Here is a 26,074-nt window from a genome sequence, read left to right as displayed (position 1 = left end):
TATTCGAATTGATTTTGTGAAGCTAGATGTGTCTGCGGGGTTATTTCCAGTTCGTGGACACAGGCTGACTAGGTGGTTCGAGGGGGCCTTTATACTTGGACATGATAGTCAGGTCAAAGTTCCTTGCGTATAATCTGATCACCTCTGAAATTGCCATATCCAGCATTGTTTGTGTACACCTCTTTGTGTAAGCGTCATACTTAGCTGAAAGATGAGGGATGGCGAGTCATTAGGTATAGATGGATAGCAAGGATGTCAAGCAGGGGGGAGCAAACTGCATGTATGATGAATGGAATGTGTGATAGACGAAAAGACAAACATCTCACACAGGTGAGAGTATCTTGAGTGATGCCTATAAGACATCAACCCGCAATGCACTTTATGGGTCCCATTATGAATGATGGTTGTAGCGCTGCAATTCAGACTGGACAAGCATGAAAGTAGTTATGAGATGAGATTGAAACGAAGACCTTCGATCTGTACATCCATGAAGCGATAAATTGCGCCAATTTGGTACCATTGATATAATGCTGATTCTTACTATGTTGGTGTATGGCTTCTGAGCTCTGATCCACCTGTCTTGTCTTTACATGGAAGCCTCTTCCGCCACATTCGACCCCGGGATCCAGACTACGGCGCCTTGTTTTACAGCTTGCAGCCTTGTTTTTCTGACTCCTCCCCAGCTCCATTCTCTGAATATAATTACTCCTGCAAGCTGCGATGCAATTAAGGCGGATTGTGTTGGGTACTACTTGGTCATCCCAGCAGTAGCAATGATGGTGAGGGGTCGGCAACATTAAACAGGGCATACCTGAACTGAAACACAATGTCACACGCTATTGAGCCTTGCATGGTATGGTGCATGCCGAGTGGTGATCATCCGCGGCGCTACGATCAACCGACTTCCTTGCAGTGCTGTCTCGGGACGAACTTTCTGCACAGACCAAAGGTGATAGACCACTTCTTTAAGCATCGCTTCGAGGGGGTGTTTTCATAAACTACAACAGTAACATTTTCATCTCGAACTGCTTGTCATTATTGTCAGATTAACAGGGCGATAGATCCTTTTGCAATGAGTGACGCAAAGTACAAGGAATTAGATGAAGACAATGAGTCTGGAGCTTTGTTGACTCAGACCCGGACTCGAGATCATCGATCCCTCCGCCAACCCACTCTGTCGAGGCTCTTGCTCTATATTTCTCTAGGATTTAGTATTTTCATCAATCTGCTTGGGCTGTTGTATGCTATCCGACACTCCAATGATATCGTTATTCCAAATCCCCTTTTTTGTTAGTTGATCCTTCACACAAACCTTAACATCGCAACCGCGGACGTTGTTTTACTGATGCGACAATCTCGATAAAACAGCACCAGCAAACAAGCTCATAAAGTACAGAACCGTGACATTTGAAAGCGGGTTCGCGAAGAAGACCCCTTATATGGGTCCGCCCACCGAGGCTTACGACAAAGCCTGGGAGGACCTGTACAATTGTAAGATATCCTCTGCGTACCCAAGTCGCTTTGATGTAACACTTGACTGATCTGTACTCTATGATATCGTCGTTCAACGGACAAAGACGGTATCATCAAGATTCCCCAATCTGAGGCAGCCCAGCTAGTCAATTACACCATGCCACTAGCTTCCGAGCCAGGAATGTATATGGTGGAGTTAGACGTGTTCCATCAGCTTCACTGTCTGGTAATACCACCGAAACCCCTAGTTCGTCTCAAGGATCGTTTACACAGTGAAACTAATACTCCATTTTCGCAGCATCATCTCCACAAAAAGGCCTGGGGCCACGATATGGGCGTTAATATGAGTGACCCGGAGGATGTAGAGAACTTTTGGACACATTTGGACCATTGTTCTGATTCGATTCGTCAAAATCTAATGTGCTCCTCTGATCTATCAACTATCCACTGGCTGTGGGTAGAAGAAGACCAGATATGGAAAGCAGATGGCCGAGTGATGCACACCTGTCGCGACTTTGAGGCGATTCGGGGCTGGGCGTTCGAAAACAGGGCAGGTATGATAGATCGTACTGTGTGGGTGCCGGATCCGTTGAGGGGGGAGATCTAGGAAGCAACTTCGAGTTTCCCAAGGAAACCCTTTCCAGTGGTCATGCAAAATGGTTGTGTGCATTTGTTTGGCCACTTCGTGATTTCGGGCCTGTCTATTGTGGAGCTGCTGCACAATGCACCCAGATCAAGTAAGGAGTATGTCAGTACGTATCGCGTCCCACCCGTCCGAAAGGGCAACATTCCAACTGGCAAAGCGGCACCCCCAATTTCTCGAACCAGCTTGCCTACTGTCATATTGTAATAGAGGTCTTTACACAGTGTACCTTGATACTTTCTCGAAGCCGTAATTCCTACGAAGCGTGACTATGTGGTCTCATTGGATCACGATGCCCCTGCACTGTTGTTCTCGACGCTGAAGTGGCCTGGGTCAACTTAGGTGTACGACAACTCTCCGTGCTATTACACTCTGCTTTACCTCTACACCAGAAGATAAAACTATTTCTCTTTCTGGATAAGCAAAGGTAGAAGATATCTTGTTTTGCACACCATTATACGGGATAGCCTGTCCCAACATGCTCACTTACAACGTGGCCCTGGCCTCATGGGACACCGCAACCACGAGTAGTACTGCCTCGTATTCTGAGCTCTAGTAGACTTAGAAGGAGGTGCGCGCAGCTTTGGTGGTGTCACTCAACTGACTCTGTGATGCTCCCCATTCACTCCAACATCGGCAGGGATCATATCTCAGGCTTCGAGATTGTCAAGGTGGTGTGGTCGCACCGCATCAGCGTTCAGCGCGTCAATCCGCGCCGCCGCGGAGATGATGAAATCAACCTTTCGCAGTGGGCGCCATTACCTGCTGCACGTACATCATCCCTTAGGCTCGAAGACCACCAGACAGACAACTCTACCGAAAACTCAGGTGTGTGCCACCAATTCGTCCTGCAGCGGAACTCGTTCGCAACCACGACCATGTTACTACAAATTGAGACATCATCATGGGTATACGCGAGGTTTTCGAGGAGGTGATATGCCCCCTGCGCAAGATGAAGGCGGTGACTTCCACCCTGGTGATTCAGCCCTTGCTTCGCTTGTCGACAGCCAAAGGTGACCGCAAAATTGTAAGAGTACTCTTCACCCGGTGTCGGCGCATGGTCACAGCTACATTGGATCGAGGTCGCGCGAGATTATTTAAAAGCCCGACGCGGTAGAGAAAGCGATGAACATTATGAGTCAACCGTATCGGTAATCGATTGATTGTCGAAATAGTGTAGGATACTTCAGGGCAATGATGTTACGGAAGGTTTGACAAGTTCTGGTTTCAGACGGGCGCCATCATTGCGGACGTCTTTGTGGTTTCGAGCTCAGCTCAGAGGGGATATAGACTACTACAACAGCATCAGCCCAAACGAATTTCGTGATAAGTACGACTTTAATTCATAAGTGAGGAAGAAGGGGTAATGATGATAATTGTATCTAAGAAATTAAAAAGAAATTAATACAGGATAATCACACGGCCGTCCGGACATATACAACAACATAAGAAAAAAACGAACCCAAGCAGCCACTACGGCTGTGAACCTCTTATTTCCCTGAAGCCACACAATATTAGTATGGCTAACTCGTCGTGTATTCAGATAATACGGTGTCTAACGTGATTGCTCTACCATCCTCAAGGCCTCCTCGAACTCCTCAATTGTGCGCGGGGTAAACTTCACATTGGGGGAACGCAACCTATGATTCAACGCATTAGCGCAACCTCACCACAGGATTGTATGGACAGCAGAGCCACGGAATGGATGGATGTCAAGCATACCCCCAACGAGAACGACAGGTAAACCAAGTACAGAGAACACCCAAGAGAACCCCGAACAACACCGCCAGCACGGCGAACCCAACGACGGCAACGACCCCTTGTGGGGTTTGGAGGAACGACATTTGCAATTTTGAGGGGAGGGGAGGGGCGGGGGCGGGTTTTTCCTTATTTTTTAGAGAGAAAAGAGTTTTCTTTTCGAGAAAAGCAGCGAGACAGGAGGATCCTTTCTTATGTGAGAGTGGGATGCTACTGGGATGGTGTCTACGTTCTGCTTGCTATACATCAACTTCTAAATTTCGAGACACCTGGGGAAAGAACAGTGCTTAATTCCAATGCCACCTTCCTTTGGAAGCACAAGTATATATCATCGGAAGTTACTTAGCCCGAGAGTGATCAGGGACAGGGTTAAAACACCGGAAGCCGCGTACAACCGACTACCTGTTGCCAAATAATATATAATCACGGGTACTCCAATGCTGCAATATGCATTGTGCTCCCCAACACAACCCTCTGCATGAGAAGGATTAGAGCGCTGCTAGTTGATTCACTTTGCAGACCGGATAGCAAATAGATTGAGTATATCTTGAAATCATGCAGAGCGAGGAATACATATGACCGGCGACTACTCTCCAACGCTACCCAACTTATACTGCGCCCTCAAGATTTTAACGATGTGATCAGCCAATGACCCCAAATTGCCAGCCTTTGTGATTTCAGACAACGGGACATGAAGATGAATAGTTCGCCGCACCCAACTCCTCATCTCAATTGCCACCAGCGAGTCGATTGCAAAACCGGCAGCCTCTTCATCAGTCAGTTTTCGACCATTCGAGATCGTGCCCGCAATAAGGTGAGCCATGTTCCGTTTGAACTCGGTAATCGCCTCAGTCTTATTCAGCAACGAAGGGTCTTGATGGACATTGTTAAGGAATTCGCGCAGCCGATGCTCAGGTCCGTCCATTCCCTCATCCATCGACGCCTGCCCTAAGTTGCTGTGCATAGCAAATCGGGCATCGCGCCCCCATAACCGCATGAGTGGAGCGCTCTCACTCTTACCTGTTTTGTCGGAAATGCCTACGTCCAGTATTCCCGAGCACTGCTGATTTGGAAGGGAGTCTTCAATGCTGACTTGGAACGAGTCAAGGACGGCCCGTTCTGTTATGGGCTGAGCCGAGGCCACGCTGGTCGTTTGGGCAAAGTCCGCCCGCTCACTGATGATGCCTACATCTTCAACCGGGCCCAGATTCAGGACCGACGCCGCCAAACCACGCTGTCTCCGGTATGTGGCAAGCCCGGTCAGGAATGTGTTTGAGGCCGCGTAGTTAGCCTGACCAAGGGACCCCGCGGAGCCTGCGATCGAACCGAACATGACAAAGAATGACAGGTCCATGCCCTGGGTTGCAGTGTGTAGATTCCAGGTGCCGGTGACTTTGGGGGCTAGCCCGCTATCCCATTCTTCCGGTGTCATGTGCTCGAAGGTTCGGTCCTTTCAAATGACTATCAGTTCATGGTGTCGATAAAGGTGGTAAGTGGCGGTTGTCAAACCTGCAAATTCAATGCCATCTGGATGACGCCAGTGAGACGGTTCGTACACTTTCCGATTGCTCGTTGAACATCGGCGGGGTCAGTAACAGTGCCTGCCACACAGCTAACGCGGCAGCCTTGAACCTCTAGCTCCTTTAAGAACTTCCGATGTTCATCCTTCTCAGCGGATGGGGAGAGGTACACTATCTCGCGAGCCCCATGTTCAACTAGCCACCGAGAGACTGATCTCCCAATGCCACCGAGGCCCCCGACGATGAGATACGCTGCATTGGCTGGAAAAGAAGCCTTGGATTTCACGGGCGCGCATGGTAACTGCGCCGGATCTGGTGTCATCTGGATTACGACTTTTCCCATATGCTTACCCGTCTGTAGGTATCGGAAAGCCTCCTTCACCTGGGCAGTATCAAAAACATGAATAGGCCGAATGGGTCGGATCTGGCCTTTCTGGAAAAGCCCGAAGCATGTCCTCACTGTGCTAAAAGGATATCAGTTTCTCCAGACTCAAACACATGGGAATGATGCGTATATGTACCTTATCGCTATATCAGGACGATCCCGACTGACGTTCGCAAGGTTCACCGCATGGAACGAGCGGTCTTCGGCAAACGGGCTCAGACTGAGCATTCCATGGGATAGAATGTCTCGTCGTCCAATTTCAATCATTTTCCCATAGGCTGCCACACATTCCCAGGATGCATGTAGTAACTCACCACTTAGTGAGTTGAGGACGATGTCGACTCCACGTCCATTAGTAGCCCGCATAATATCCGGCAGGAATGATGTATTGCGGGAGTGGAAGATCTGCGCTCTGGGAATCCCATGGGTGTTGACAAGGTACTCTGCCTTCTCTTCGTTTCCAACTGTGGCGTAAATCTGCATAGAACATTAGTATCCGCACGAAGTGCTATGATGAAAAGCCAAATGGGCGACTTACCGTAGCACCGAGCATTTTGCAAATATTTATGGCTGCGATACCAACCCCACCTGCAGCGGAGTGAATGAGGACCGACTGGATCGGCCAGTTAGTCGACATCTTCCCTGTACATTATATAACAGCAAGTGAACTGACCTGTTTCTTTTGGAGGTTCCCAACCTGCATTAGCGAGTAAATAACCGTGGAATAGACTGTCAGCATAGCTGCACCATCTTCCAAAGCAAGGCTATCTGGTAACTTCGAAAGAGCCTCTCGACGTAGAACCGTACGGTTGCAGAATAACCCGGTCCCCATTGCCCCAACGCGGTCCCCAGGGGCCAGGTCAATGACATCCGGAGCAACTCGACGCACCACTCCGGTTGCTTCTAGACCCATATCGTTTGGGTTCCCTATAAGTCCCATGGCAACCAAAGTGTCCTACTTTGCCGTTAGAGATACCATCAGACATGGAGAGAAACATAGGAATTTACCTTGAAGTTCAGCCCCACGTAGCTCATCTCAACCTCAACCTCTCCACTCTCTAATTGTAGAGGCACTACACCAGGTACCCACTGCAGTGTACTAGTCAGACCAACTTGCTGGATTCCCAACTTCCGTGGTGTATCTATGGGAGGATGCGTCGTGAGCTGATCCGACAGGGATGTTCGATAGGACCGAGCGGTGTGAACAACGCCACCGTCTAGAATGAACTCGTACTCCAGATCAGTATCTGGTATTTCGCGAGCCTGCTGAATCTTCTCATGCAAGTCAATTATTGTCTCGGGTGCAGGCTTTCCATCGGTGTCCATCTCCAAGAGTGAGAGATCAAGCAGTAGTTCGCGTCTCAGTACCCGAGCAAGACCATGGATAATACTGAAGCGCGGATCCGTGCAGCTAAGTGTACTTGGCTGCGCCACCCATAATATTCTGCATCCCTTACTCTGCATTAGGAAGCGCTGGAGAACCAAAAATTCTTCCTGGGAAGACTGAGTGAAGTATGGACTGTCAACCTCCAGTAGCGAAACGATGTTCTGATTATTACAGGGCGAGCCATCCAAGGTTGACCAGTGGACTTCATAGCCCCTTCTTCGGAAACACGCTGCCACATCTCCAGGCCATCCTGCCTCTTCCGGGTTAGACGCCAGGATAGTTACCTCTCTGTCAGTGATTGGCTCCTGAACAGGCCTAGAGATGATGGTGAATAACGGCTGAACCGAACCCTCGAGATCGCGCTCGATTGTCTCGCCTCCAGTAAATCCAGCTGCACGAAGCTTCTTGTTCCATTCCTCCCCTGAGATGTAAGGTTTGTCGGGGCGTCCATCGTTTTCACCCAACCACCAGCCAGGAAGCGCACCCTGCAAAATGAGTCGAAGGGTTAGCGCAGTGCCGTGGACATGCCGTTCATAGAATGAAGACTTACCACCACGTAGTCTGTAACAGGTGTATCTAGAAGTGTCTCTTAGAAAGGGCTTTTCACATAAGCGAATAGACGAAGATGCTTACCCGAATCAATCTCCTGTAGCAGGAAGCGCCCATTCTTAGCAAGCAACTTTTTGGTATGTAGCAAAGCCTCATGCAGATTTGGAGCGACGTGCATAACCTAGGTCAAGGTTAACCGGGGCCGGACTGTGTACATAATTCACTTACGTTGGAAGCGATGATCAGGTCGAAGCTGTGCTCCTCAAAACCTTGTTTCGTTGGATCACGTGTGATATCCAATGTTCGGTATTCCATATTGGCCTGCCCCTTGAACTTCTCTTGGGCAGTGACGAAGAATCCCGCGGAAATGTCTGTGAAGACATAGCGAGAGAATAGCTGTGCGCCAGTCGGAGACCTCAAAGAAGAGAGCGCCATTTCGCTCATAGAGCCTGTTCCGGCGCCAATCTCTAGGACTTTCATCAATGGATTCGAATGTCCAAGAAGGGAAAACACTTCCGTCAGATCAGTCTGCCGGGACACTGTGTCTTCGTAAAACCTTTCCAGTCTATTGCTGGCCACGAGTACCTCTAGCGGGGAGCATTTTCCAGACATGAAATCGACAGCATTTTTGTAGACTGCCCTCATACATTCAATGATGGCCAGACCGGGGAGGTCGGCCGGTATACTCTCAAGGCAGTTGTAGATTCTCTCTAACAAATCAGCTGGAGGTATATAATTCCACTGACTTAGACCTTCACAGGTAGTAGACAGCCCGTCGCTGAGTATGGCTGACGAAGGTACCAGAGCTTCTTTCACTGCACGGAGAAGGACATCCTGCGTCTCCGGCTGTACTTCCTCGATCCAACTTGAGAGTGGCTGCAGATTTGCATGCACGCCGGCGCGAATCTTAGCGGCCTCCGAGAGCATCCAAGATTTCCATTTCAATAGATGCCCGGTGGATGAATCGATATGTTCAATTCGCTCAGCTGTGGCTCGAATGTGTATCAGAGAAAGGAGCCCAAGAATCCTACGGTGGGTGGCATGTCCACGATTGGGATGCGGAGGCAGGATCTTGTCAGGTGCCAGTAAGTCGATATCTGGCTTCCAATGTATTCTTGAAAGTAGGTCGGTGTCATCCGCCCTTGTCTTGTTAGACCCTGCTAGGCCAGCCAGGACTCCGCCTTCGAGGCTAAAAATTGCCTGGCCCTCAGTGATACCGATGATCTTTGCCTGCTGCCCTTTTTCTTTATCTTCAAAAGTCCGAGCTTCGAAAGAAACCCGTGACCATGTCCTGTTATCCACGACAAGGCGCTCAATCTTGGCGGGAATAAAGGCGCCCGAAATGGTGTGCAACCTTCCTCTTGATGCAGCTATACCGATTAGCTGAAGGGCTTGGTCGATCACAGCAGGATGGAGAGGGTAGTGGGTGCCTTTCTGCATTTCAGGCTGGTATACAGTGGCAGCTGCAGCATTGTCAATTGGATCTGCGGTTATGTTCTGCAGACGCTGGAAGTGAGGACCGTATTGCAATCCACATCGCTGGACTGTGCGGTACCACCGTAAGGGTTCCACTACTCTGGGCAAGGGGCTGACCTCTCTACTATTAGCAGAAATAGGGCAGTCACTGCCTGCACGTACGCAGCCCCTGCAGTGCACCGTCCATTTAGCCCCGTCGAATGTGGATACAGAAAAGCTGTACCACCCGGACATGACGCCGTCTGCCAGCTCAATTGGCTTGAGGCTTGAAATAACCTCAACCGAAGCATCGCTGGCTAAAATTAGGGGAGACTCAAACCGAATGCTCTGTATCGTATAACGGTCCAAACTAGATTCTGATTGGCTATCGAGGATATTCAACTGCCTAATGGCTTCGCCGGCCATGGCAATATACCCGGCAGCTGGGAAGACGACCTCGCCGTGCAGGACATGGTCCGACAGCCATGGCACGTCATCTAGCCGCAGCACATTTCTCCATGATGGTTCCTGGGTTGTGGCTTCCATTATCATCGAGCCAAGTAGCTCATGGTGAGGGAGTGATCGTAGCCGCCAATCGCGACTTGGTCTACCCTCGCTCCAGTACATGTCAGTATGCGTCCATGGAAAGCGCGGGATATCGCTGAGGAGTCTACCGGCTTCCACAATCATGAGAAAGCTGATAAAAGACCCTGTGTTGAACACATGTCCAGCAGTTGCGAGCAGCAGGGATTGTTGGTGGTCATCGTTGCGTGTAAGGGTGGGTATGTACACGGGAGGTGACCGAGGAGCAACTTGAAATATCTGCCGAAGAGGCGCAGATAAAGCGGAATGTGGTCCGACTTCTATGAATAGCTGGCTACCCTCCGTCTCTTTCTGGAGAAGCATTTCTACTGCCTTTGAAAAACGAACAGGAGATTCAAGATTCCGACGCCAGTAGCTTGGTCCGAGTTGAGAAGGATCAGCAATGATATCCCCAGTGACAGTAGAAATCATTGGTCGCATATGTGGTCCTGGATTCATATGAGGTACAAGAGCATCTTCATATGACGTTCCGATATTCTCCATTTGCGCTGCAGAATCAATGTCAATATATATTTTTAGTGGCTCGGCACAGGATATGAGGCATGTTGCTTAGCGTCAAGACTTACGAGAATGGTAGCCAACCTGGACACGCAGCTTTCGACAGAAAGTTCCCGGAAAAGCCGCGGTAATATTACTGATTACCTGGGGAATCTGCTCCTTGGGTCCTGAAATCGTCACGTTACGAGGACTGTTTTCACAAGCGACGACCACCCCGTTGACGAGGAACGGTAGAACTTCCTCATGGCTCAATCCAATAGATGCCATTGCACCGGAGCCCTCCTGTAACTTGGCCAGTCTTCCACGGTAGAATGCAATAATGATAGCTGATTCAACTGTTATCGCACCTGATGCGCAGGCTGCAGCAATCTCACCGCTAGAATGACCAACTACAGTGCTCGGTTGAATACCCCAGTGTGCGAGGATCTGGAGCAAACCGAGCTGTAGGGCAGTGCACAGTGGCTGGGCTAGCTCGACTTCATTGACACGCGACTCAGTGCCCATGCGTGATAGTTCCTCTATATTCAGGTTAGTATCTGTCAGTGCATGCAGCCTGCAGGCTACTGACCAATTAATGACCATTCTGGCGGCTCTGCCAAGTTCTGAAGCACCTTATCCATCTGCTTAATCGCATTATGGAATAGAGGCTCAGTTTCGAGAAGCTGCCTACCCATTCCCGCCCATTGCGCCCCTTGTCCAGTGAACACGAACGTTAACGTAGGAGAGGGAAGTGTCTTTGGTGACATGTGAAATTGGGACTGGTCCACTGGCGTGTTCGGGTAGACCACCGCGAATGCCCGATGATTGTGATGCTCCCGTCGTGATGCTAATGTATATGCCAAGTCGTGAACGCTCGTGGGATTAGAGGTTATATAGCCTGCTATGTCTTCTATGCGACGTTGTAAGGACTCTTTGTTGTGAGCAGAAACCACTACGAGGTGCGGACGGTCTGATTCCGGGTGGGACATCTTCTGTACCCCAAATGCAGCCGCCGAGTCCAAGATGGCATGCGCGTTGGCTCCGGCTATACCAAATGAATTGATACTCACACGTTCCTGGCGGTCATTTGGCCATGGGTGGGCTTTCACTGGAACCTCAATTCCGGAGCCTTCCTTCTGGACAGCGGGATTGGGCTCATGAAAATTGATGTTTGGTGGGATGGTGCGGTGTTCAAGGGCAAGGGTTGCTTTGATGATGCTAGTGAGACCCGAAGCCCCCTCGGAATGACCACAGTTTGGCTTGACCTGTTTTACCATCAGGTTAGGTTATAGAAATCCCGAAAATCACTTACACTACCCATGAGTACGCCATGGCCCTCGAAGAGCTTGGCCACAACTGACGTCTCAACCGAATCTCCAGCCGACGTACCGGTCCCATGGCATTCGAAAAAGCCCGTGTCGCAGATTTTATGTATCTGGGCCTGTTTGTATGCAGTTCGTATGAGCGCCTCTTGCGCGGTTCCGCTGGGGTTAGTCATGACCGCCGTCCTCCCGTCAAAATTGACGGCCGTGGATCGTATTACCGCACGAACACAGTCGCCATCTCTCAGGGCGTCGCTGAGGCGCTTGATATAGACTGCATTAATTGCCTCTCCACGCCCATACCCGTCCGCATTGGCATCAAAAGTTTGACACTCACCCGAAGGCGACAGAACACCGTTTTGGTTCATGACGCTTGTCATCGTCGGTGTCAATATAAGGTTGGTGCCAGCAACGATGGCAGAGGAGCATTGCCCAGAGCGAAGACCTTGACAAGCCTCGTGCAAGCCGACCAGTGAAGCGGAGCATCCGGTTTGTATAGTCATGCTATGGCCTAGTCAGCATTGTCCAAGGAAGCCAATGTTCAGTGATGCTAGTCATACCTCGGCCCACGAAAGTCAAATTCATATGAGATTCGGTTTGACAAGGCAAAGCCTCCGGTAGCCAGGGCAAGATGGCGATCTGGACAGGGGTCTAGTCCCTTGAGAGACAACTCCAGCCAATCCTCCCCAAACACTCCGACAAAGCAGCCTATGTCCTTTCCGCGCCAACTGGTTTCGCCGGAGTCTTCGAGGCACTCCCACACTACTTCAAGGAGCAACCTTTGCTGGGGATCCATGAGCCTGGCCTCTCTGGCACCAACGGAGAAGAATCCGGCATCAAAGTACGCAGGGTCCTCCTCCAAGAAGTATCCGGTCACCGGGGCGGTAGAGGGGTGAAAAAAGGAATTCGCGTTATACCGACTATTGGGAACAGGGCCATGCCCGCTTTTTCCGGAGACGAGCATGTGCCAGAACTCATCTGCGGTGTGAACGTTTCCGGGTAATCTCATGCCCATGCCCACAATGGCAATGGGTTCATCTGCTGCGCTTTCGCTTTCGCGACAAAAGCTTCTTTCGTTCATGGTAGTGCTCATCTTTGCTAGTAGTCCAGTTCGGACGTTCTCTCATCGTGATAATGGCCTTAGCGCGGGAGAAAAACATAATTTTAAGCAGTCCTTCTTCGCTATGTGTAGCTCAAGACGTAGACTATCGGTGATGGAAAAGCAGAGTATGCTTGATTACATCTTCATTTCCATAAAGGGCAATTTGCATTGGTCGTCTGACGGCAAAAGCCTATGTATGTCTCTAATGCTGTGCGATGCCGATGATTTGTGCAGCACAATATGGACTCAGAACGGCACGTTTCACAACGTCTGCGGGAGCAGCCCTTGCAGGCGATGGACAATAGGGTCTACATTCTTGCTCCAGGACAGATGTCTTGAATTTTCCCCTGCTTTTTTCCTTCTTCCTGTATATCTAAGTTTATCCGAAATGCAAAAATGGCGGGGTCAAGGGTACTCGCAAACAATGGTTGTCTAGCAGAGTTTCTGACCGCCTCTTGTAGGTCGACTAGTGACTCTTCGTAACATAAGCAAAGGCCCTTTTGTACATGATCTGTAGTCAGTAAGGAGTAGGCTCAAATCTATGTATTAACGTGGTCTACCATGTTTACACTGACAGCCTTTCAGAACAAGCCAATTTTGTTGCATCATTGTGCTACCACATCACTTTTGCATTTGAATTCTTTAAGTTTCGATAACTTCTCATTGCAGGTCACACCGCACAGTGTCTTCGCAGCCATATGAGGGGCCTTCAATCCCAGTTTGTATGTTTTGAGTGAAATATGCTAGGCTCTTAGATCTGACATCAGATCTGTGTACCTCTGCTCGAAGTCGCGGAGCAATTCCAGGATTTCCGACGTAAACCCATTCGCACAGTGCCTGAGAAGTGCCGCCCGTAACCCTTCCTTCGCTTCATAGATCTTGCGCAAGACCGCCTGGACAATCGAAGATCCGCTGGGGATCTTCTTCACAAGGGGGGCCTACATTTATCAGTATACATTATCACACTAGAAGCCTTCCAGGTAGTATACCTTGCTTGCAGTAGCCACAATAGCCTGAGTCAGGGCGTTGATCATTTCGTAGGTAGCAGTCAAGACTTGATCTTCCTCGTCCCGGCCTTCTGTGACCTCTGTGGATGCGATTCGTTTCTGTGCGATCAAGGCACTATCGTAGACCTTGTAGGTGCCCCGAGTCAAGTAAAGCAGATTGCTCATACCGCCCTGATATTGTTCGATTTGGGAGGTCATATCTTTCATAGTTTCCGTGAGCATGTTCAATTCCATGACCATGTCCGCTGTTGAAGCATAAGGCTTTCCCGAAGAACGTGGAGCAAATGCTCCTACAAAGGACTTTGAACCCGTCATAGCGATGAGGGATTAGGAGAATCCCGTATTACCTTTGCTTTGGGAAGACCTGATGGTAGATTAAGGTGAAAGAAAACAGGCTACTGGATATATCTATGGAAACAAGAAACACGAGTCCTCTGGATCTGTGTTTTTCATCGTAAGAAACATCAAGGAATATATTCTCCCTTGCATCTGCTGAAGGTAGAGCCAATGAATAGGCAACAATTATTTCAAGGTTGAGATGCCGTTCACAATATATTCTGAAGGGTTACACAGGACGTCCTGCAGCACAAACCCGAGGGCGCATGCTTTCGTCAGCCCCTGTCGCTTTATCTTGTTTCTACGACTGCTATCGCACGATGTGACACAAATGAATCTGGCATTCTTGAATACTAATCACTTCGATGATAAACTAATCCATGAAAGGGAGCTCTTTGCAGATAAGCCTTTTCACCCCAAATGACGGAGGTTGATGATGTCATTTGTGTAACGGACCACTAGCTCCTCGTAATCATCCCTTCGATCTCTTGATGCGCAATTGGACTCCGTTCTCGTGACACATGGTCAGGGTCTGCCGCAATGGAGGGTTGAGCCCCATGTCTGGCCCTGGCTGAGCGCTCTCAACGGAGTCCAGGTGTTGAACTAACCTGAATACCTGCTGGCTAATCAGGATTATGGCAAATTGCTCTGTTCGAAGCATTCTAGTTAGCAACAAGTTTCATCGGGTATCCTTGCCAGGACGCTGATTTGCTAGAGGGAACTCACGGCCAAGACACGCTCTGGGTCCACCATTGAAGGGAACGAAGTCCCACGCCGGTGGGTTGCATTCTTCCCATCTCTCCGGTCGGAATCTCTCAGCATCTGCGCCCCAGATATCCGGACGCCGGTGAAGGCACCAGACTGAATAGGCGACCATTTGCCCCTTGGAAATGAACACTGGCGATCGACCATCCGGACCACCTCCGACGGGAATTGTTGTATCATGATGGGCAACTCGCGCATTCACAGGAACGGGAGGGAAGAGGCGAAGTGCTATCTCAAACGCTTAGCAGATGTTGATAAAGGAAGGATGAATTTGAATGGTTCAGAGAATAGTGAAATAAATATCCCGTGGCTCACCTTCGTACAAGACACCGCGCAGATAAGGGAGACTTTGTATCTCCTTCAGGGTGATATTGCTCGCGTGTTTGTCCACCGCATCGGTGACTTCCTTTTTCAACTTACGCCACGCGACAGAGTCTCGGCCAAGAAGATAAAAGATGGATGTGAGCACGCTGGCAACGTCGTCTCGACTGGCTAAAAGAACATTAACCAACTGATCCCTCAGGAAATCCCGATCTTGTGTCTCAGCCGCCAGTGAGTGCAGAAAACAATATTCTCCTCCTTTCTGTTCAAGGCTACTCCCGGTGCTGTTGATCTTGCTTCTGTATTCGATTGCCTTATCAACGTAGTACTCCACGAATTTGTGAACAACACGAGTGGACTTTCTGAATTCGCTTGAGTCGATCAGCCAGTAGTAAGAAAGTGCGAGCGTTCGCTTGAAGAGAATATCTTGGGCGTAATCGAACGCCGCAGCAAACCCTTCGTTTCTGCGATCTGACGTTTCCGCGATACCTGTCTGGTTGGAGTTTGGCTTAACGAGGGAACTAATAGACTCTCCAAATAGATAGCCCGTAGCAGAATCTAATGCCAATCGGAACGCAAGCGGCTGGATATCAAAGATGTGCCCATCGGGTGGCAGTGCTTGCATTAGGTTCTTAGAGTGAGAGTCAAACCATTCGATCGAGGGTATCTATGACACCAATCGCGTTAGATATGCTACATCAGACCAGTCTATGAGTGATCAACCTACTTGATTCTTCGTAAACTGGGGGCGTAGCAACCTCCTCGAGTGCTCCCAGGCTGACCCGTCAGATGTGAATATCCCTCCTCCAAGCAATGGGCGGTATTGTGGGTAACGCCACTTTGATAGTCCGAAGCTGGAAAACTGCGAGGCTAAAAGCGCCTGTATATTCTCTGGTTCGCAAGTAACGACAACGTCGTGACCCACAAGATTCAAGTTCAGGGTATTTCCATACTGCAAATGACCCTCATGCAAAGTAGATCCAACTTGGCCTTCTTGAGCAGCAGTTTTCAAGCGCCAGACCGCTTTGTGACCAAACAGGCCACTTGGATAGGAGATTACTGGCTCGCAATTCCATTGCTTCGATATCTTCCGAGACCTATAGCTTCTGCTAATAATCCGATAGAGCTGCAGTGCCGCCGAGGCTGAGAAGAATGTGGCCAATAACAGGGGGATTGCAGACCATAGCATTTTCGATAAGTAGAAGTAATTCACAGAGAGTGTAAGGCAGAATATTGTATATATTTTGGCAGAACTGCAGTCAGCTACCTGTGGGGCCTTTTCCAACCGGCTATATAAAAGTTGGAAAGTCGTACAATAACTTCTTTGTCCTACCTTCGGAAAAGAAGTTTGCGATAGATGATGTGAAATCAGAACATTCAACCTTTCCCAGTTTCCCCTTTTACGTACGTGCATATTGGTTACATTCCAGCACCTTGTATCCTTCCTATCCTTGCATCGATGGCGTCAGGTACGGAACCTGTTTCTGATATAATATTCGTCGGGTGGGTTACAAAAGGAAGGTCCACGAGTCATTGTTAACCTTGGTCTGCCTATGGCTTGAATACACTAGTAAGGACTTCTTCGATTCTCGGGTGAATATGTACTATGATGCTTCACACCACCTCTATCTATACATAGACAATATACATGTTCAGGATAGTGGTAGTGAGCCATCAAGTCCATATGGCCATAGAGAACGCCTATCTAAGACTCTGGCTCCATAAATACGATTTTGGCATGCATCAGAAGGCCGTCTTTCCAGAATATAATGGTTTATATTTGCCTTTTGTCCCACTTAGCTTTGATGGACAAAAGGTACGAGCATATGTGAGAAAGGTGGCTTGGTTTGTCTAAGCCTTCGGGTGTAAAAGGCCATGGATGGAAAGAGAGCCCTTGTCGCGAATCAGAAGCCATTACGTTCCCATATGTAACGTGTCTCGGACTACTCAGTTTAGACCTAGAGATACTGGGATCAAAATAGCACATTGGCCATACCAAAACGAGAGGCCATGTATACCCTACCTGGTGGCACGGCAGCCCTTCCATATGCGTATGCATTCTTCCCTTTCACCTCAAGCAGGCTGCGGTGGCGGTTGCTAAGCATCTTGTGGGCAGGGTCTATTGAACTTTCATTTCCCGCGGTAGTTAGCAGCATAATTTCCGTCATGTGTGACAATGTCTCGAAGCAAGATTGTGACTTAGGGTTAGAATGTAGCCAATGGGTAACTATATGCCAACGTATCTACTAAATTGGTAATGTTATCGACCCTTGCATATTTATCCCTTTTGTATGTTCTTGTGACGGTATTGAGACGTGACAAGTCGAAAGATGCACGCTGACTTCATGAAGAAGGATATGCCGGTTGGTAGCCGTAGTACAGCATATGCACAATTCCTATTGGTCTGCTGCAGTTGTCAGATATGGAATAAGGGGGAGTCTAAGCATTGCTTCTCAACACCCCCTCTATGAATATGCCGATGTGAAACATGCAGTCAGTTGTACTTGAACAACAAAACTTTGTGTTACCCAGGGTGTTGCAGTGTGGCACATTAAACTTTTCCTTTATAACAACTTCAGCCAGCCACGTAGACCTCCTGTCCGGAAATCTCTACACACCCTTGATACCACCAAGAGCGCAAGAGCTGGTTTCTAGTGGCCTACAACCTGTTGCTAAGTACCAGCATTCAGTGCACACATAGCATTTACCACATTCCCTCCTTTGGTTCGCCAAACTACAAGTGCAACTAGCTTTCACTTCTGCCCAGTACGAAAGCGGACATTGATTAGATGCTCAATATGGAAAGACACGTTGAATGGTTTCGCGATCAAGTGGTTTTCCTGACTGGGGGCACAGGAAATCTAGGCGTATGTCTTCTATACAAGCTCACTCTGCAGTTACCCACCAAAAAGATTTTCTTGCTTTGTCGTGGCTCCGTGCAGCGTGCACTCGACAAGCTAGAGGCAGCAATGGCGGAACAATTTGACGATGTCCTAGACTCTCATCGCGTTCAGTTCATGGTGGGAGATACCTCCAAACCCGGGCTAGGGTTAAAGCCTTCGGATCTACGACAACTACAAGAGGAGGTTACCGTGGTGATCAATGCAGCGGCAGACATTTCGCTACAACAACCACTTCATCTCAGCATCCAGCCAAATTGCATAGCCCATCTACAGCTACTCACACTGCTTCGTGGATTTAGTCGCCTTAAGTCCTTCCTCCACGTATCGTCCACATCAGTGAACAGCTTTCTCCCTGACGGTATTATTGAGGAACAGATATATCCACTTTCTGATGAAGATCCAGACCCAGAGAAAGTTTTGTCACAAATCCTTAGTACGGGGCAATCAGCCTACACGGATAATTGTATCGCGCCTTACGCATTATGCAAGCATCTGGCGGAGAGGCTAATCTTGAAGCAAGCCGATCTGCCCTTCAACACACTCATTGTGCGACCGTCCCTTATCGGGCCAGCCATCCGCGACCCGTATCCCTTTTATGGAAATGATGAAGGCATGCCCTTGCAATCTGCACTCTACAACCTGGCAACGGACCCGGATTACGGGTTAGGTGAGCTTGGAAAGGGAATCAACCTGGACGCCGTCTTCGACGAGATCCCTGTCGACCTGGTCGCCAGTACTTGTCTTGCTCATCTAGCTGCTGGTTCGGTAGGTATTGTTCAGGCTGCGGGTAGTCTCTATGTGGCAGCGACGACTGGTGAGATTGCCACCATCATGATCCAGGGCACGGCACCGACAGGAATCGAGAAGGTCCGTCGCGGAGAGATACGCCAGAGCCAGAATTTGGCACCAATGTTTTTCCAAGTGGCGCGGAAATATATGCGCAACTGGGATATTCGGTGTGATCGATCGGAGCATCTGAAGGAGCATACCGGTGTCTTGGGGCTTAGCCTTGATGGGCATGATCCAAACGCGTTCATGAAGCATCGCTTGCAGAATGTGTGTGATTTGGTGTTTGGTTCGTCTTCGACTTAGTCCTCGAGCGGCCGGCAACACCATTTGAACCAGATGCATGACAGTCGGATTTTAGCAGCGATTTGCCGGGGTATTGCTGTCTTAGTGATCTGTCTGCTTATTAGTCTACAGAAAGCAGCTGACTCACCTCACCATTTATGTTCATATACTAAGCCCGTCCACCTGCTTTCAGCATAATGTTGGTAAAATAGAGGTATCGGGGACCCGATTGCTACCCGTGCTACCTAGCCCAAACATCGAGTAGAAGAATATCTTCAGTGCTAGAAGAGGGCAAAAGCCATTGATCTTGTCGGATTAACCAGATAAGGCCCCCAAGTAGATACACTCGCTCCCGTGGCGTACCTACTATCGACAGGCTGGGGCTTTATTTCTGCTTCGGGAGACAAGCCATCGGTCCGCACTTCTAGGTATTTCATTCCGTCTTCAGAGTCACATCACTCCAATATCAGAACCTGTGGACTCGTCACGTCACACAGGCGATATTGGTGCAAGAGATGTTGTGTCTCGAGCGCCTAAGAGGTAGACGTTGAAAACTCAAGTGGACGGAACCATAAACTGCGCTGCACCGTTGTGCCGGAAAAAGCCCAGAATCTGTATCAAGGCATACTGACGCTTTGTTGACGTTGCCGATCACTCCCCATAGAGATACTAGTCAGGATCATGGAGAGCTCCGAGGTATTATTTCCCAACTTCATTATCAGGGGGAGTTCCAGACTCTGCGATAAGTGCGCCGTTCTGCCCACTTCACAAATACCTCATTATGTTGGCAGTCCAAGCAACACCCCCAACAAAAGGTGATGACGAATGTACCTTTCTTAATGCAATATGAGAAGCCCAGCGTCTCTTGATTATGATTTATGATAAGCCTCTGAAGCGAATGCTGTGTGCTCACCACGAACGGGAAGATTGGTATCTTTCAAAATGGCTGCGCGCAGAATGTACGCGGTCGGGAGGGTGTTGTGGACGGGCATGCGGGTGCTGTGAAAGACAGAGGAATGAGATGCATCCACAGTACAAAGGCCACTGCACTTCGATGTGTTTATGCTGTGAAAAGGCGAGAGGGTGCTGCATTATGATCGATAACTATAAGAATGATGTGATGATCATCGATGTCTTTCAACCCGGCTTCAACGATGCCAGGTTATCCTACGCATATAGCTGGATAAATGCCTATGTTTATGGGTTGGCTCCTGAGATATGGAGCATTATTGAGATAGCTTGACTGGATTTTCCTGCGATTGCTGGATACTCCTGCAGGCTTTTTATTGCTGTCATCGAGACAAAGTTTCGGAGATACTTGTGTTCCTTTTTAGCGCCAGAACTCACCGGGGACCACCAAGGCTTAAGTGAAAAGTCCAGTGAATATCACTGGACCGTCCCACCTCGCTACGTGCGCCCGGCCAACTCACACAGAGATGAGAGATAAGAATGCCCCACTTGAGTCATAGTATATTAAATGGAAATTCCTCGACTTTAAGGGAGCATTTAACCTCAGCTCCTACATCAAACCTTCTTCTTCTCTCAACCTTAACAACTGAGTGAATGCCGGTCTAAGATGACAGCAGCGTTCCTTCCTCAATTTCGGGCCTGCGAGTTTTCACGGTAAAAGCAACAACGGAACGCGACTTCGATTCTCGTACGTAGCTGACAACTTCCTTATTCTACATCGCGTCAGCAAATTCCTATTCTACACCGTGTTATCCTCAAAACAACTAACATGATCTCCATTAATCTTCCTGACTTCCAGACATCACCTTTTACGGGGATCAATCTTTGTACACTTTCCCCAACCTCGACAAGTCCCTGTCGTGTGGACGCTCGAGTCGACGGAAATGAGCAGTTCACGCGTGCCTCAGAGGAGAGATATCGGTGAGCAATATCCTTGGATTGCCGGAAGATACCGGCTATTAACTCTCTTGGCTGAGGCAGATTGTCTCGTTAAAACATGCCTTTCTGCCTTACCGGGAACGCGTATATATACGCTTACCTTAGGCAAGCGAATAGCTTCAGTCCACGCGTTACGCTTCTTTCTCTACCTTATCGAACAAAATGAACATCCACGCTTCCGCATAGCGGACTTCGTGAGCCCATCCTGGCCGCATCCTTTCACCCCCGAAATACCACAAGTGGCCAAATTTTGGTGATGGGAGCTGGATTTGGCTACGGTGCGGGTTTGTTCATTTGGCACTCGCCATATCGTCGTGCTTTGGGCATCTTTCCCTATAAGAGCTTTTCTCCGCAAATACACTCTAATCATGATGACTCCCCCCCCTCATTGGGGGTGGGCTTTGGTGGTGCCAGTGGCCTGTGCCTTCTGGCACTTTTTATGTCGTCGTGCTCCGGGCACAAAGAAAGTGCGCATCAGGCTTCTCATTTTGCTACACTATCATTATAAAAATGAGACTGACGCTGTTTGCTCTAATTCATAGGTGGGTATCTCCTTTTGTCGGGCCCTATGTGCCCAAGACTCTTGATGAATTTGAAACTGTAATGGAAATTATCTGATAAGGTATGACATTCAGTACAAGCTTTTGTCATGGGTATATACTAAGTATAAAGGTTTTCCAGGCTGTCAGACAGCTTTCCCCTCCGCCCAGAAACATTCAAGGATTAGCTTAACGCCAAGTTCCGCCTCTGGGTAATGACTAAATTCATGCTCATAGGAACTATGGCTGATACCTTTTTCAGGGCCGAGATCCGTCGGCTGCCGCCGCTGATGGTGGTGATGGTGGTGGTGATGCGGGTGCTGCTAGTGCTGCTGGTGCCAGTGGCTTGTGCCATTGGACACCTTTCGTTTCAAGAGCGTTTCTCTGCAATACACTCTAATCATGATGACTCCACCCCTCCATCGAACGTCGGACATCGTCTACCCCTCAACTGGCGCCTTCCTCCCCCAGAATACTACCAAAGGCACCCGAAACGTTCTGGGGGAGGTAGGCTTTGGTGGTGCCAGTGGCCCGTGTCTTTCGGCACTCTTCTTATACCTCGTCGTGCTTTGCGCACGTAAAACGTGCCAACTTTCAGGCATTGGCTATAAGCCAAATTTAGGCCGCCCTGGGTAATGGCCAAACCCATGCTCATAGGATCAATAGCTGATACTTGTTTACCGAACACCAGTGGCTGGCCCCAGCGGTGGTGCTGGGGCTGCTGGGGCTGCTGCCGCTGCTCCCGATGCAGCTATTGCTGCTGCTGCCGCTGCCGGTGCTGCTGCCGGTGCTGTTGGGACTGGGGGTACGGGTGCTGCTACTGCTCCTACTACTGCTACTGCTCCTACTACTGCTACTACTGCTGGGACTGGTGCGGGTGCTGCTGCTGCTGCGCCCTGATCAAGGGCAAAGCTTCTTCTCTCTTTCTCATGTTTTTTTTCTCTTTAAAAAAGCTCTTCTTGTAAGAGATACCCACAGGGCTTCGTTCGCGTTTTTATTTTGTATTATTGTATTTTTTTTTGGCTTCAGTATGATAAGGGATTTCTTGTATTACCCATAGCGCTGGCCAGTGGACCCAAAAACGAGAGATCAATTCTATATGGGGATGAACAGAGGAATGTATCCGGACAGAGCAACGGGTTCTTCAATGTATACTAATTCAGTCCAAATCAGATACATATCCCTATACTGTAAGAAAGAGGAACACAATCACATAATGCAATACGGCAAGTCGCGCCACATCTGTAGCCAGAAACCCATCTAGCAGCCATATACAAGATCCAAGTCCCATCCAGTCATGCCTTTCCCGGGACAGCAGGGAGTTAAGACTCGTAGCAAAGCGCAGTCAGTATTAGGCGTAGTTTAGGCCTTCCAATGATATTTCAGTTCACTACAGAAAGACTAGTATTTAACATACCATACGGGCATAATATAATGCATGGTTTTATGCCGAGGTAACACTCTTAAACGTAATTTCGTTCACTCTAATACCACATATTTATGTTACTTGAGGTTGAGAAGAGAGATAAGAGGAATAGGATGTTTCAATACAATAGCCGAATGGAGAATGCGAGGTCATAGACAGGCTATGCTATGACAGGCGCGAATCCTACGTAGCTGCAGCGGGCTGGGCGAAGTGAATCCACTAGGCAAGAAGGGAACAGGAATGTGGCAGGCTGAGTTCTCTCTATGCAATCACACGGGTCCCCAGTCGATACCCAGGAACATATATACTTGACACGCCCGGTGTCCATGCTCTACGCACCTTCTTTCTGTAGAGCAAGTATAGAAATATTGCTGCCTCAGGCAAAGGCAACTAGAAATTGTACTTCACTCAGCATAGAATCAAGTCGTGGTATTGCTAATGAACACAGTCTAATCCGGTATCTTCATCATCAATCTAACCATACAATGCAAACATGACTATGTGCATCTAATAAAAATAACAAACATATACAAACACCTATGCAGACATCGTATCATATCTACAGCATAAACGCAGCCACACCCACCGCCGCGGCAAGCACCGAGTAATCCAACACGCTCTTCATCGCACCGCTGGTAGCAATCAGCACACTAGGTTCATAGGCCCCAGGCGTAGTGCTATTCGTGGTTCCATTCCAGCAGTAATCGTTGAAGCAGGTAGTGCAAATATCCGGGAGGGAGGTGTTCGTGCGGTAGGTGGACCTCTGCAGAATAGCGCACGCCACGCAAGAGGGGAAATTATCGTCCACAGTACCGTTACCGCGGGTGACCACGTTCCAGCCGTTGGTGATGACGGAGTCACGTTCCTCGTCGCTGTAGGTGAGCTTGAAGGTGGAGAAGTTGGAGTCGTAGGTGTAGGGGCTGTTGGGCAGGTAGATGACCAGGGGAGCAGTGCCGGAGATGTTCTTGGGGTCGCAGCCGAAGAAGGTCGGGCGGGAGTTGAGACCCAGGTTGACGAAGGTGTTCTGGTCCGGGACGGCGGGGAAGGAGGTGCCGTTGGCGATGGTGGGTTCGAGACTGCGCTCGTAGGTGGCCACCAGGGAGGTGCCGTTGGGCCAGTAGTAGTCTGTGTCGGCGGAGGAGTCGATGGCGAAGATAACGTCCACGGCACGCTCCGGCTGGATCAGCGGGTGCAGAGGGATGTTCTCGCCGTCTTCACCGCCGTCGACCACGTCGAGGTCTTTGGCGGTGGCGTAGTCTTCGCTGCTGTCGCGGTAGCCCGAGAAGGGGTTCGGGGAGTACACGGCGATGTCGTCGTTGCGCTCACCGAGGTCTTCGAGGATGTCGCTGAAGGCGTCCTTCAGGATGGTGGGGATGCTGGTACTGTTGATCTGGAGGAGGAATTGGTTGAACAGAGTGGAGGATGAGCCCATGATGAACCCGGCGTTGTCGAAGCCGCGCACGCAGGTGCCGTTGTCGGGGATAGCGCCGTTCTCGAAGCGAGAGCCCAGATACTGCAGAGGGGCGAAGGCGTATACGCTAGGGTCGAAGGATCCGAATTCCCAGGGGTTCACTTCGTAGACGGTGGCGTTGGTCTCGATGATCACTTCGCCGGGGTTGCGGCCATCGGCGACGACAATGGGCATGGGGTACTGGCCGTTCTTGAAGTCGTCCATAAGGGCAATGGAGGACCAGGTGTAGTCGGGACCGCCCTTGTCGTCGGAAGCGTTCACCAGCTGGTAGGACAGCGCACGGCCCCAGTAGTCAGTGAAGGAGGTGTTGAAACCGGCATCAGCCTTGCCATCGACTTCCTCGGTGATGTCCTTCCAGTATTCCACCGTGCTGACGATCTGGATGTGGTCGAAGTTGGGTCCCTCGAGCAGGGACTTGTCGAAGCGCCAGACCTTCTCGCTGGCCTGCAATTCGCCAATGGAGGAGAAGTTGTTGACGAAAATAGATCCGACCAGCCAGCTACCTCCACTCAGACCAGAGACATAGGTTGCCGCCTGCAGCAGACCACCCAGCTGACCGGAGTTGGTGGCATTGTCGGAGCGGCTGTCGAACGCCTTGAGCGCACCGGCACCGTTGGTGAGAGCACGGTATCCACCACCCGAGGCCGCAATTGCAATGTTGGGGATGTTGGAGATGTTGCTGGAGTGCTGGTTGATGTAGGAGGTAGTGTCGAAGCCGGTGAGGTTCAACCGGCTCAGGAGGTCCTTCATCGGGGTGAGAGTCGCATTGCGACGGACCTTGAGCCACTCGGTCTCGTTGGTAGAAATGCCGGAGGCATCGCGAATGCTCGGACGAGTCGAGGGACAGGTGACATTGGTGGGAGTATATCCGTCGGGGGCATTGGGGAGGGCGCGGACGATTAAATCGGCAGCGACGGAAGCAACCTCAGCCTCGGCCCTTTCGACAGGCAGGGAAGCAGCATTAGCGAGGCCAGCAGCCGCTGCAGCGAAGAGAGGCAGCTTCATGATCGACAGGGACGACGATCTCGGAGGGAAGGACTGGGAGGGGAGTGTGGAGGAGGGACGGCACGAGAAGGGAATAAAAGTTGCGAAGAGATTCAGCGCACAGAATGGCTTATAATAATATGATCCTGAGTGAACAGCCACATCTTGCGGATCGTCCGGAAGGCTTTGGGCAGCCTTGGCGAATCCACCATGTGAACCAGAGTTTCTGTGAATACAGCGAACTCTGTACAGTCAGCGGCTCTAACCCGGAGTTCGGCAGGAATGTTAGGGCCAATCCCTCGGTCTGGGGAACCCTTGATAGGCCCGAGGGAAAGGGAACAGCCCCATCCAGGAGGTTTGCTGTCCCTGGAACCACTTCATCCTAGGCAGCAAGATTGCCCCTGCGCCACTGGATCCTGCCAAAGGAGTCGGGGTCCGTGGGGGCCGACCAGGCTGAATCGAATTTTCGGGCAGTGAAATCTTGGTTTGCTTTGATCGCAGGGGGATGAGAATTTCTCCCAGAGATGGGGTGATATGGCACCGACTAGTACTGTTTATCTGCAGGTGGCAGGCTGAGTGACACAAACCCGCATGGTTTGCAATGCCGCCATGATTTCCGAGGAAATTTCCTCGTCTGGTTCCGGTGTGCGACGCGACAGACCATCCGAC

At 49.9% G+C, this 26,074-nt stretch overlaps 7 protein-coding genes across 7 annotated transcripts; 3 read left to right on the top strand and 4 right to left on the bottom strand.

The window, feature by feature from the left end:
- Positions 1-984: 984 nt before the first annotated feature.
- BO85DRAFT_103687 (oxidase ustYa family protein) lies at positions 985-2,294 on the top strand. Its single transcript, XM_025653796.1, has 4 exons — positions 985-1,289; positions 1,369-1,491; positions 1,578-1,699; positions 1,772-2,294. The coding sequence occupies exons 1-4, from the start codon at positions 1,073-1,075 to the stop codon at positions 2,078-2,080; spliced, it is 771 nt and encodes a 256-aa protein (XP_025512353.1). The 5' UTR covers positions 985-1,072; the 3' UTR covers positions 2,081-2,294.
- Positions 2,295-4,460: 2,166 nt separating this feature from the next.
- On the bottom strand, positions 4,461-12,665 carry BO85DRAFT_500331 (type I polyketide synthase; the record flags this gene model as incomplete). Its single annotated transcript, XM_025664110.1, has 14 exons — positions 4,461-5,324; positions 5,384-5,858; positions 5,916-6,256; positions 6,318-6,392; positions 6,453-6,734; positions 6,788-7,651; positions 7,717-7,742; positions 7,800-7,896; positions 7,944-8,180; positions 8,229-10,261; positions 10,340-10,789; positions 10,840-11,515; positions 11,563-12,076; positions 12,133-12,665. 14 exons carry the CDS (start codon positions 12,663-12,665, stop codon positions 4,461-4,463), a joined length of 7,467 nt encoding a protein of 2,488 aa, XP_025512352.1.
- Positions 12,666-13,350: 685 nt separating this feature from the next.
- On the bottom strand, positions 13,351-13,996 carry BO85DRAFT_500328 (uncharacterized protein; the record flags this gene model as incomplete). Its single annotated transcript, XM_025664109.1, has 2 exons — positions 13,351-13,612; positions 13,664-13,996. 2 exons carry the CDS (start codon positions 13,994-13,996, stop codon positions 13,418-13,420), a joined length of 528 nt encoding a protein of 175 aa, XP_025512351.1. The 3' UTR covers positions 13,351-13,417.
- Positions 13,997-14,489: 493 nt separating this feature from the next.
- Positions 14,490-16,292, bottom strand: BO85DRAFT_500326 (cytochrome P450; the record flags this gene model as incomplete). Its single annotated transcript, XM_025664108.1, has 4 exons — positions 14,490-14,665; positions 14,744-15,010; positions 15,098-15,770; positions 15,831-16,292. The coding sequence occupies 4 exons, from the start codon at positions 16,290-16,292 to the stop codon at positions 14,490-14,492; spliced, it is 1,578 nt and encodes a 525-aa protein (XP_025512350.1).
- A 1,609-nt stretch (positions 16,293-17,901) lies between these two features.
- Positions 17,902-19,098, top strand: BO85DRAFT_379340 (uncharacterized protein; the record flags this gene model as incomplete). The annotated part of the gene is made up of 1 exon (XM_025656336.1): positions 17,902-19,098. The coding sequence occupies one exon, from the start codon at positions 17,902-17,904 to the stop codon at positions 19,096-19,098; it is 1,197 nt and encodes a 398-aa protein (XP_025512349.1).
- A 2,733-nt stretch (positions 19,099-21,831) lies between these two features.
- On the top strand, positions 21,832-22,113 carry BO85DRAFT_452353 (uncharacterized protein). The gene has a single exon (XM_025660808.1). The coding sequence runs from the start codon at positions 21,836-21,838 to the stop codon at positions 22,103-22,105; it is 270 nt and encodes an 89-aa protein (XP_025512348.1). The 5' UTR covers positions 21,832-21,835; the 3' UTR covers positions 22,106-22,113.
- Positions 22,114-23,362: 1,249 nt separating this feature from the next.
- On the bottom strand, positions 23,363-25,821 carry BO85DRAFT_452352 (lysophospholipase family protein). The gene has a single exon (XM_025660807.1). The coding sequence runs from the start codon at positions 25,424-25,426 to the stop codon at positions 23,510-23,512; it is 1,917 nt and encodes a 638-aa protein (XP_025512347.1). The 5' UTR covers positions 25,427-25,821; the 3' UTR covers positions 23,363-23,509.
- Between the last annotated feature and the right edge of the window lie 253 nt (positions 25,822-26,074).

The sequence above is a fragment of the Aspergillus piperis genome (genome assembly GCF_003184755.1).
Source record: "Aspergillus piperis CBS 112811 unplaced genomic scaffold BO85scaffold_19, whole genome shotgun sequence".
NCBI lineage: Eukaryota > Fungi > Ascomycota > Eurotiomycetes > Eurotiales > Aspergillaceae > Aspergillus > Aspergillus piperis.
Note: the sequence above shows the minus strand (reverse complement) of the source record. Positions and strands in the feature narration are given on the sequence as shown.

Coding starts and splice junctions, on each gene's coding strand:
- BO85DRAFT_452352 (XM_025660807.1), bottom strand. CDS start 25,426: ATGAAGCTGCCTCTCTTCGCTGCAGCGGCTGCTGGCCTCGCTAATGCT.
- BO85DRAFT_452353 (XM_025660808.1), top strand. CDS start 21,836: ATGCGGGTGCTGCTAGTGCTGCTGGTGCCAGTGGCTTGTGCCATTGGA.
- BO85DRAFT_103687 (XM_025653796.1), top strand. CDS start 1,073: ATGAGTGACGCAAAGTACAAGGAATTAGATGAAGACAATGAGTCTGGA. Junction 1,290..1,368: donor TATTCCAAATCCCCTTTTTT/GTTAGTTGATCC, acceptor TCGATAAAACAG/CACCAGCAAACAAGCTCATA. Junction 1,700..1,771: donor TCCATCAGCTTCACTGTCTG/GTAATACCACCG, acceptor CCATTTTCGCAG/CATCATCTCCACAAAAAGGC.